The 12,060-nt window shown below is 35.3% G+C and overlaps 1 protein-coding gene across 5 annotated transcripts in view; it reads left to right on the top strand.

Annotated features, from left to right (window-relative positions):
• The window catches only part of LOC121863793 (UBX domain-containing protein 6-like), a 28,861-nt gene extending 17,581 nt beyond the window's left edge, over positions 1-11,280 (top strand). For all 5 annotated transcript variants that reach the window (XM_042362610.1, XM_042362612.1, XM_042362608.1 and 2 more), the window contains 6 exons: positions 2,765-2,937; positions 4,686-4,813; positions 5,236-5,439; positions 6,416-6,615; positions 8,913-9,011; positions 10,868-11,280. In XM_042362610.1, coding sequence (XP_042218544.1) covers positions 2,765-2,937; positions 4,686-4,813; positions 5,236-5,439; positions 6,416-6,615; positions 8,913-9,011; positions 10,868-11,090 — 1,027 coding nt within the window. In that variant the 3' untranslated portion in view covers positions 11,091-11,280. The remainder of the gene's footprint in view (positions 1-2,764; positions 2,938-4,685; positions 4,814-5,235; positions 5,440-6,415; positions 6,616-8,912; positions 9,012-10,867) is intronic.
• Positions 11,281-12,060: the final 780 nt, after the last annotated feature.

Below are 12,060 nucleotides of genomic sequence, written 5' to 3'. Positions count from 1 at the left end.
TTAGATTGAGTTTTAGTTTTTTGCTTATAAAATGTCATGGAAGTGACTGGGGAGAATATAATTTACATTGCTGGAATTCTTATAAGATAGTGATTAATTTGATTGTAAACATGCTATAGTTTGCACTCGACAAAAATTTTAGTAATCATTTTGTACATTATTTTGATTACATGTTCAGTACAGCTTTGCCCTTAGGACAGTGTGTGCATGTAAATGAGTTTCAATAAATGAATAAAGTTACCCGGTACATAAATCAAGCCAAAAATATTAGTTGAAAAACTTTATGTAGGCAGAGCTTGGATGGCTAAATATTAGAATGACCAATAATTTTAATACAGTATAAAAAATGCAAAAATATTCAAGAACACAACCTTCTTGATATTTACTCCACTGGAAACGAATGTAAACATAGAACAGATTACTGTATTGGCGGATTAGCCGATCGGCTGATGCTCACAACAAAACGTGTTTGTCGTAAGGATTTTGTTAATCGAAGTTTTGTTCGTTAACCGAATTGAAGATCCTTATGGGAGATAATTCGTAAACCGAAATTTTGTTAATTGAACCGTTCGTTAACTGAGGGACCACTGTATTTTGTCCACACCCATATGTTGATAATCAGATGCAAAAAATATTATCTATTTTATTAATTCAACATAAATAATTTGTTGTCAATTTTGTTTGTGCTATGGCTTAAATAGTGTTGCAGAAATTCTCATTTTTAAAGAGTGTTTGTATGTGCATGTTTACGTTAATGAGCTTACCAATGCATACATGCATGATTCCTTTAGAAGTGAAATGAAGCTCATTTATTGATGATTAATAGATACTTATCATACAGGTTGTACCTCTCTAGTCCGGCATTCTGTGGTCCGGAAACTCCCGTGGTCCGGAACAATTTTAGTGTGTCCAATAGGTAGATAGGCAGCTTTTTTTTTTTTCTTTTTTTTTTTTTTACTTATCTGAATTATTATTATTATTACAGGAGTATTAAATTTTTGCCCCTCAGGCCCCAATGTGGTCAGTGACCTATGCCGGGTGGGCTAATCCCTTAAAAAATAAAGCCGCAGGAAATTAAGGGTTTGTTTACATCCGGCAGTTCGGCTGCTCTCTCTCTCTCTCTCTCTCTCTCTCTCTCTCTCTCTCTCTCTCTCTCTCTCTCTCTCTCTCTCTCTCTCTCTCTCTCTGCTTGTCTATACAGAGTACAACATTTAACCCTTCAATATATATGAGCAGTAAATAAGTGTTGCTTTCATATTCTTATGTAGAGTAATGACGATATGTTTTCACATGTGCGCACTTACATACGCGCAGTCTCACTTTTTTTTTACCATTAATGGTTAGCTACTTATATTGTTCCATTTATTAACATTAAATAACATTACAGGTACTTCAAACAACCATATTAATTTTTTTACATTAATTTTACCACAGCTAAAATCAGGGTCTTATTTTCTTCAGTTTTATATGTAGAACCAATCAGTCACTGGTTTTGTATGCTTTAACATAAACAATGCCGGCAGCCGTCTCATCTCCTCTAATATTCCACGTATTATTAATAAATTGTATTTTAATTTTGCACACACAAACATTAATTCAATAAAAACAAATTCAGAAACATTAATTAAAATATATATGAACAGTAAATAAGTGTTGCTTTCATATTCTTATGTAAAGTAATGACGATATGTTTTCACATGTGCCCATGCGCACTTACATACGCGATCTCTCTTATTTCTTTACCATTATCGTTAGCTACTTCTATTGTTCCATTTATTAACATTAAATAACATTGTACTTAAAACAACCATATTAATTTTACTACAGCTACAGCCAAGGTCTTATTTTCTTCAGTTTTATATGTAGAACCAGTCAGTCACTGGTTTTGTATGCTTTAACATAAACAATGCCGGCAGCTGTTTTGTAATCAACGAAAACAATGCTGTGTCATTTCCTCGTGTGTTTTAATATTCTACGTATTATTAATGAATTGTATTGCTCATTTTGCACACATAAACATTAATTCAATAGAAAAGTCATTCAGTAATAAACAATAATGAATCTTTTGTACATAAGAGAAATGACGCTGTTTACACGATTATGCACGTCGTCTGCACATTGGCGGGCCGTTCAAACCCGTCGAAATTCAAGTTTCCGCCGTCAAAATTTTTATTTATTTATTTTTTTGTGTGTTCCAATAAAATACGTTAACAAATAAAAACTCGCGAAATTTGAGAAGCTACTATACGACATTTACCCCTTCAATATGTCTTCAAAGAGACCATGATGCAGAGAAAGTGGTGCTAGCGCTTCCAAGCATAAGCACAAGTCACTATCCATCCAGGAAAAGGGTGAATTTCCATGGTCCTGCACCTGTCAGGTCCCGAGGTTGCCGGACTAGAGAGGTAAAACCTGTACTAGTTTAAGAGAGAGTAAAACAAATTGTGGTGGGGGGGGGGGGAATACTGGAGAAGCCCTGAAATTTGTAAACAGGCATCATTTGGTATCCCCGTCCCCGAACTTTTTAATACACTCTGTATTGAAAATTATGATTTTAACTTTTTGTATCGACTGTTAGAAAAATTTGGGGATATAAGATGAAACAAATATATAGAGGTTGTGCAAAGCAAAATACAGTACTATGTTAAAAATAAGCCAAGTATCGATATAATATTGTACAATCCAAAATTGTAGATTGTAAAATGTTTTTGTTTATTTTATTAACACAGAATTATCATTGAGAAAGTCTTTTTCTTTATCTCAGGTCCCTACAAGCCATTAAGGCTCAGGCACGACGTGAACTTGAAGCTGAGCAAAAAGCTTTGGAACAAATGACTCTAAGTGGACAAGATATACCACCAGGGCCTAAAGAAGTTAACCTAGATGGTGCCCCCATGCTGGCTGTCCAGGGGGTCTTCTTTTATTGTTCACTCCTTGGTAGGTCACTGTTCCTTACTCATATTTTTTAGGCCAATTAATGCACAAGACTTTGACACTAACATAAAACAGTTCTTCAGTTGTTGGATTGAGTGAGCTTTTTCTCCTTGTTGGGAATCCAAGGTATCTCTTTTGTTGACCACTCCTTTTATAGTCACCATCTCATATATCTTGTCCATTTCAGATTTCCTTATTTTGGCATACTGTATTCCTTTGTACTTAACCCTTAAGCCCCGGGTTATGGTGCTGCTGGCAGTACCCCCCCCTCCTTCCCCCGCGGGGTTAAATCGAGAAAAAAATATACTTTTCCAAAAATAATAAAAAAAAAAAAATGCGGGAAAATAGGCAGACGTTCTAGAACGTCACCCGGGGCGCGCTAGTCGGATGTTTGGGAATGTCACCCGGGGCCTAAGGGTTAATCAGGAATGATATATGCTGGAGTATACTATTTGAAAAGTTTGGTAAATGAATGACAGTTCACAAGCATGTCTTTATTTCTCTTATTTGCTTTTCACTGTTGTTTAAGTCTTGGATTTTAGAATATGGATGATTAATCTAGATATGGTACAGTCTCGTTCAAAATTCTTCGAACACTGCTGGCAACTCAAATTAACAGTATATACCGGCAGAAAAGTATAATATAATACAAAACAACAAAGCCCAACCATTAATTAAGTAACGGGGAACTAGTAACCAATCACCGATCACTTTTACATTCATTCATAATTTTTACTACGTACTGTAGTAAACAAACGGCCTTGAGTTGCCAGCTGTCTCCAGCAGTGTTCGAAGTATCTTGAACGAGACTGTACATGACTAGTACTCGTGAACCAATTACAGGGTAGTTGTTAGGCATGTTTACCTAAAGAGTGAGTAGTTACACAGTAATTGGAGCCTTTTCTATGTCCTCCCTCATATTAACTGGATTTAATATTCATGAGTCATGAATTATAAAATTATAAAATTGGAGATTGATCCTGAAATCTCATTTATAACTAAATCTAAATAGAATTACTTAGGTCCCACCATCCTCCTTTGGCCTTCTTCAGAGGTCAGAGGGTAATGAGGATGGTCTTGCATTTTACTGGAAACCGTTATTTGACTAAAAGTACTGTTGCCTTGATAGAAATTAATTGAGTAAAAGTAGAAGCAATCTTTCTTCATGTTACTTCAAGTAAAAGTAAAAAATAAAACATTTATAAAGTATTAAAGTAGAGTAAAAATATTAATGCAGTAAAGCTGTATAAGAAATAAGACTTAGTACAGTAATGCAGGGCCAATATTGTACTCAACAAACTATAAATAACTCTGATTTATCACTCTGCTGCCCATTGGCAAATAATCCTAATACAGCACTGTAATAACAATTCATAGCATTATTTGCTTAAAGAAAACCAAACACCAACAATTATATATTTGGTTTGTATACTGTATTGCATTATATACCGTACTATTAATATAACTTTACCCAAAGCTGATTATCAAAGTTTTGGTTACTTATTGTAGCCTTTTTGGGGTTGAATCCTCATGGAAAATTGTTTCTCATGAACTGTGCAACAGCCAAAGTTACAGATTACAGATTTTGACCAACTGCTGATGGTTGAAATAGCCCCAGCTACTCTATGTTAGTGGTTCCCATGCTTCTATTCTCCCAACTTTTGCTGAGCAAATTCTTGACTCATGCTATCCAGCCTTGGTTATAAAATGAGATTTCACAATATACTCCTCATCATTTTGTGTCTCCTCAGGCCCTGAGGTGGCAACATACGATGAAATCAAGAGACAGATACGTGAATTCCTTTATGCTCAGGTGGAGGAAGATAAGGCCATCTCCTCCTGCCTCATCATCCACACTTGTAATAAGAATAAAGAAAAGGTTTGCAGTTCTGTATTGTTATGTTGGTAACGATGAAAACTAAATAAATTTTTAAAATCTTTGTTGTCCTACAATTCTCATACTTAAAGCAAGATTTTTTCTTTTATAAATTATATAAGTTTTCCGGCCATAAGTGACAGATTTTAATTTATTTTTAATTTACCTGTAGTTATAAATACTATTATCAATTTTTGTATATAGGCAATGTTTGCAGACAAGTGTTTGTACTCAATCTGATAGTGTTTGTTTTTATAGTTCATTGTTGAAATAAATATTTAAATAATTTATATTCTACACTAGAGTACAGTGTGTGTGTACACAACAGAATTTTAGGTCTGAAATATTTTTGTTTCAGATCAATTACTAGATATTAATTCATTGTAATGTAAGTTTAATTATTATCATGTATCACTGTGTTTCAGATTAGCATTTGTGTTGAAACTTTGTGCAAGTATATTGAAAACATTGTAACTAACCCCACTGAAGAGAAGTTCCACAAGATCAGAATGTCAAACAAAGCTTACCAAGAGAGGATCCTTCCTATTGAGGGTACAAAGGAGTTCTTGGAGGCTGCTGGGTTTACAGAACAGGAGCTGCCATTCAATGATAGTGCCGAAAAATTTTGGGTAAGTTTAATGAGTGGTGCAGTGCATGCTGTGATTTGTATGTTTACTAGACAGTACAATGAAAGAATTATTAGAAGCAAAAGGGATGGGTATCCAGGAAGCAGCTGAGCACATGAATTATGAGAACATATGCTGTTAAGTGGTTTATGGAGGATGTCTTTGCAGTTATGGTAAATGTAAGTAAAGGGGGGATTCTGTTTTTGCACTTGTTTTAAGCCACCTTGCAGCATAGTAGAGGGCTTTCAATCAGATTTCAGATTTGCCCCCGAGGGGGCTAGTTTATTGGGCACCCCCTTACATCCTGTGCAAGGTGAAGCGCAGAAGCGTTTACAGCGCCCAACAGGGAAGTATGAAAAGTTAATACTTGCCTTTATGACTCGTACATTAAGGGCGTAAAAGCCTGAAGGGTCATAGGTTTTGTTAAGTTACATAAAGTGAGAGAATGATGAGAGTGTGGGGGGAAAGTTCCCGGTACATTTTATCTGTTTATGGCAAAGAGTGGCAGGTCCCTAATAATGTCAAATGCCAGGCCTGTGACTAGGAGGAGGGATATCTGGTCTGGGAGGGAAGAGGTGTTGGTAACGGCTGGGGACCTATAGGAGGAGGTCATAGGGCAAGTGAGGATGTAGTGAGAAGGGCTTTCAATGATTTGAACAAAATAAAAGAAAACAGGGGTAAATTTCAAACCATACTGACACCTATTTATACAATCCATATTTACCTATTTTCAGGTTTCATTTTTGGCTATATTTTGTTAGTGTAATCTTTGATTGCATAACATCTAAAATGTTTAATTCATACAATTTGTTTTAAGTGATGAAGAAGTATGTCTCCTTTATGGGTTTGCTTTCCGCCTCTATATTTGAGTCCTCCTTCTGTTGCAAATCCTTTATATATTTTGGGATTATTCATTGAGTTGATTTTATTTCTATGGAAGTAAACATGTGTCTAGTTACAATGAACTTTTTTCCCCAAGGTGTTTCCTGAGGATAATCTGAGCGATGTAGCTGCTCTGGAACAATTGCGAGATGCTCTTGTGAGTGCTGAGCCGGTACGCCCACAGCTTGATCGCAGCCTTACCATCCTTCTTCCTGCTGAAGCGGCCACACACATAGACTTGCCAGCAGAATTTTTCAACTTGACTGCCGATGAATTGAAACGTGAAATGCAGAACAGGTATGGTATGTGATTTTTTTACATTGAGAGTAGAGGATAATGAAATGAGGCCAGTTATTGGGAATTACCATGGTGAAACCAAGAAGATAGAAGAAAGAAATGAAGGGGTAAAGGTTTTAAGAATGAAATGGATGATAATCTCCCGAGAGACAGTTCTGCTCTATCTTTCTGCTTAATAGAAGACAAATTTCAGTTATGTTCATATTTTTCTATACAGTCAACCCTCACTTTCCGCGTTTAATGTAACCCACAGGGTACCGCGGAAAGTGAGAAACGCGTAAAGTGAATAACATAACATATGGGATTAAATGAAATAGAGACCAGCTGACCCCCAAACTCCACTTTTTCCAACACAATACCTATGTTCTAGTAAAAATAACATCTTAATTTTATGATGGTACATGCACACAATTAATACTTAAGAGAAATAGAAATACAGTACGTAGATTAATGTCCATTCAAATAATGGACTCAAACTCCTCCCCACTTCTCAAACTACACTCCCTAGCTCTTCCCTCTCTGAGAATTTTGGGAAAATAACAGGTATAATAAATGTGCACTCAAACTAATATTGGGATGTGCATAATTATTGGATTCTGTATAAGACCCAGGAATATTTTTGAATATAAATGTCATATATTATTTTTGCCACAAAAGTATAACATATTTACTCTAAAGTACATTTATATCAAGTTACTGTATGTCTAATGCAAAATCTATGATGTTTATTTCAAAATGATCAAGTGTAAAATTCCAGCAATGTAAATTATATTCTGGCCGGATAATTTGTATGAATTTTATGAGCTAAATAAAAAAATTATACTTCACCCGTGTAAAGGGGTACACCCACCGCGGAATGTGAGCATCCTGGGTTCTGGCAGGGCACCGTGGAAACTCTGGAAACTCGGAATGTGGGACCGCGTAAAGTGAGGGTTGACTGTACAAGAGACATGACCCTATAACCTGGGGAGGTTGTCATTTAGAGTACTTTGGTTTGCAGTGAGCTGGTTACTTGCCTTGTCTTGTCAGTCCTGTTGTCAGGGATGTATCTTCTATTTTTAACTTCAAGGTGAATAAACAATAAAGATTGAAGACACTGTAAATTAGAGGACAAATCCTATTGCAATTCAGGGCTTTCCTGTACAGCTCCTCCCCGACTTATGACGGGGTTAGGGACCCAAATCCAGTTCGTAAGTCGAAAATGCTTAATACATAGAAAATCTAAAATGGGTGTCTCTTTTTCTTCTCGGCACCAAAAAACTCTTACTTTCAAGCTCGCCAGCCATTTTAAAGTGAATTACAAACGAAAATTTTGTCAGTACACAGCGCAATCATTGACGTTGGGACTCGAAAATACGTAATTTGACAAAATTTTGGTACGACTGAGGCTGTCGTACGTCCGGGTGGTCGTAAGTCGAGTAGGTCGTAAGTCGGGGAGGAGTTGTATTGACTGTGCCTGAATTTGTACTGTATTTCCACCAACATGAGCATAAGCTAAGCATACGGCACAATGGCATGAAAACACAAATGCTGATTTATAACTATACAGGAGTCTGACTTGAATTAAGTGTACTGTATATTTGGGGAGTGAACATATGCTTGGAGGCAGGAGGCTGTAACTGCGTCACCAGCCACCCGCACTCCCTCCCCTCAATGTGAAGTCACAGCAAACACACACATGCACATCTTGGAGTCAGCTGGGTGACCCCAGTACAGCCTGACTGTACTGTCATGTTGCCCACAGGATGGTTTGAGTGTTTATATACATAAAGTATGTGCTATTGTATTTTATGATATGCTATGTATCAATTTTTTTGTTTATAGCCAACACCTTCCACCAGCCAAAAAGCCTGGCCTGCTTGTAAACAAAGTGTTTACAGTGCCACTGGTGGCAGACACGCAAACGAATGACTTTGGTTGCATTTGGATTGTTGGACTAAATTAATTTTTTTACTGAACGGGACAAAGGGTTCAAAATTTGGATACTTGGAAGATTCGGATAGATGGAATTTGGGTAAAAGGAATTGCACTAGTACAGTACTGTACTGTAATATTGCATTGAAAATTTATGGGGTAAGGAAAAATGACTACTGATATAATACCATATCAACTGTGTATGGCAGATGATAATGGAAGTGCGATGCATAGTGGGATCATGCGTGATAAAATTATAGATTGAAGCACAAATCGTTCATATTTACCACAACTTTTTAAAAAGTTCTCGGAACCATTAATTTTATATTTATACACCTGATGCTTCACTTATAGGTGTAATATTTTATTTCTATCAATTTCAGAGCAACTGCTGTTGAGAGAAGTCAGATGTTATTAACAAAAGCCATGAGAGAGCGACAGGAGTTAAGGGAGATGAGAAAATATAGGTTTTCCCTTATTCGGTAAGAAACATATTTTGGCACTAATACTTTGTGATTTGATCTCATTGTTTTGATATATTGTCTTGAATGTTTTTAATATGTAATTTCTTTCAATTTTTTTTTGTCTTACACCAAGAAATATCATTTAGTTTTGTGCATGGTTGTTAAATATACTATACCTGTACCTGTATTACCAAAATCTGATGATGATTTTAGGAAAGGGAATGAGTATTTAGAGAAGCAGTTAACTTTTGGGACATAATGATGGTTATGTTAGGAAAATGTTGAATATTAATCTCGTCAGAGAACAGATATATTTTAATATTTCTATGTACAAATTGTTGTTATAATCCTGATTGCAGCTTACTTGAGTCACTATGTTACCACCTCATTGACAGATATATGCAGAGGTAAATGTACTGTATTCTCAGATAAATTTTGTTTCTCAGATAATGCCTCTACTACATTAAATAATTATTTTAAAAAGATCAAATAACTTATACAGTTGTGGTTATGTGCCAGTCAGGTCACATGGAACCTGAATGGAGTATACAGTTTCGATATGAAGGTAATCATTTGAAGAGAAAATTATTAGAATCCTCTCAACCACTAAGAACCAAAATAAGGTGTCCCGACTAGAGATGTACCGACACCATGATTTTGGCCAATTCTGATACCAAAATACACAAATGCAATAATAATGTTAATACACAATACTGGTACACTATTTCAATGATACCACAAACTTTAAAAATAAAAAATATAATTTGATGCAATACAAGTACATGTACTGTATATAAAAATTAATTACTACTGTCCTGTACGTATGTACAGTACAGTAGTAATTAATTTTGCTTTAATATTTGTAAAGTGTGTTTAACACTACAGTATTAGTTTCAAAAGTGAGTAACAAAGCCCTTATATGTTGGAATTATATTCCAACATTCCCCTATTATTTATTTAATTTAGACGAGTGTGGGATTGTCCTAAACAAGTTTCCTGTAACTCATAGTCTGGAAACTCTTCAGTGTTTCCACATTTTGAAATTCGATTTTTTTGATCGAATGTATATGTACGTATATATATAATGATTTAAGGGTGATTTAGGGGAATTTTGGGGGTGTTTCTGACTTTATGCATTTTGGGCTTTACTTTGTATGTACTTTTCTGTGAGCTGGAACCAATTACCCAATATCCCATTGAAATAATGGATTCGGTTAACGAACGACTCTGTGGAACGAACTGTGTTCGTTAACCGAGGGACCACTGTATATATATATAAAATTAAATTCTTCCAGAATAACACAAAAACACCAAATTTGCACCTCGGAATCCATAGTTGGCGAGTAATTTTCATTGGAAAAAAAATTAATTAAAATCTTCCAAGCATCATTACGATGACTAATTACCCCGCAATTGAATCGTGGACCATAGATTTGTTATCAGCATGTTCAGAATTACCTATACCCTCTGTACTGAGATTTTCTACAAAATCCAATTTTGGGCCAAAACTGCAGAAAATGTAAGCCATAGTAATTTTTTGATCAAAATATACCTTTCTCTTGGAATTTTAATTTCTCATTAAGTACTTCCAGAAAAAAAACCCTAAAGATATCCTGATATATCTGTATCGGTGGAATTTTGACCGATACTGGTGTTACTTTGTTTCAGTGTTTTCACAGTCAAGGAAATTAACTTATTTTATGTAAAAAGTTTTGCAGGTGGGGGTTTGAGCTTTATTATTTGTTATTTTATTTTAAGATGGAAAAGTCCTAATAACGTTGAACATGATGTCTTGTTATAATCCCTTTAAAGACCATAATAGTTCAGTGAAATTTGTTCCGTATTTTAAAAGATTCATTTACGGTATCTTTCAGGGTGCGGTTTCCAGATGGTCTTATTCTCCAAGGAACTTTTGGAGTGCATGAGAAAGTTGAGGAAGTAATGAAATTTATCAGGGAATGCCTTGTCAATGACTGGCGCCCATTCTTCCTTTCCCTAAGTGGAGGTGGAAAGGTCAATATTAAGTTTTATCTTATCTACAAATTTATATATGTTATCAACTTATCATTTGTGTGTGAAGTATGTCCTCATTTTTAGTCTCATTAGTTTATCACATTCTTAACCCCTTTCAGCATTTGAGGGACAGTTCTAGTTTACCACCTGATGTTAACATGTTTTACATGTGATCACATTTTGTTCAAGCTTGGTTCCAAAGCTATCTGAAGAGCTACTTTCCATTAACACCCAGATCTTTCACTCCTTGAAATAAAATGGTGCTCTATAGGTGTTAATGTTGTTGTTAGTTTTTTTTTTTTTTTAATTAAACTCCATTTGGCCTGTTTGAAAATTTCCTCCCAAATACCCTAACTTAGATCGCCCTTCCTGTGAGATATCAGTCTATTACTTCCCAGGAAGAAGTTGAGAAACATTTCTCTGGGATTATAGGATCAGTCCCCCACATGACTTCAATTGTTCACCAATAGTTTATGAATAACAAAGGTTTGCTTCACAACTGTAAAATTAAATTCTTAAAAACTACATTATCATCATCATCATCATCATCATCATCATGTGTTTTAAGTTCCTTATCCAAAGATATTTCATAGGATTGTGCTGTCTGTTTGTGGTAGTTACTCATGTAGCTTTCCCAGTGTGAATGTTCTGCTGAAGACTCAACTTATCTTTTAAATATATGATGATTTTAGCAGATTTGCACCTACAAACCCTGCTGGATTAGTGTTAATTCCAAATGGATTTCAGCTGCAAAAAAAACTAATTTCTCCTGATGATTAACTAGTCCCATGTGTTTTCTTGTTTGATGGTCAGATTTAACCGAGGTTTTACTTAATAGGTTTCATTTCAAATACCTGTAGTAATTTGAATTTTGTGACAATTCTGGGTGTTTAGTTTAGGCCATAATTTCAAGTAATTTTAGTATATATTGTTATTCATTAGCATTGATGTCACACAGAATTACGACTTGTTCGGCAGTAGTGTTAAACTTCAGGACTAAACTTGAGACACTGAAATTATCTGGACTGAAATAAATATTGTATAAGTGAAATAA

This window comes from Homarus americanus, unplaced genomic scaffold (assembly GCF_018991925.1).
Source record: "Homarus americanus isolate GMGI-L3 unplaced genomic scaffold, GMGI_Hamer_2.0 scaffold48354, whole genome shotgun sequence".
NCBI classification, from domain to species: domain Eukaryota; kingdom Metazoa; phylum Arthropoda; class Malacostraca; order Decapoda; family Nephropidae; genus Homarus; species Homarus americanus.
Note: the sequence above shows the minus strand (reverse complement) of the source record. Positions and strands in the feature narration are given on the sequence as shown.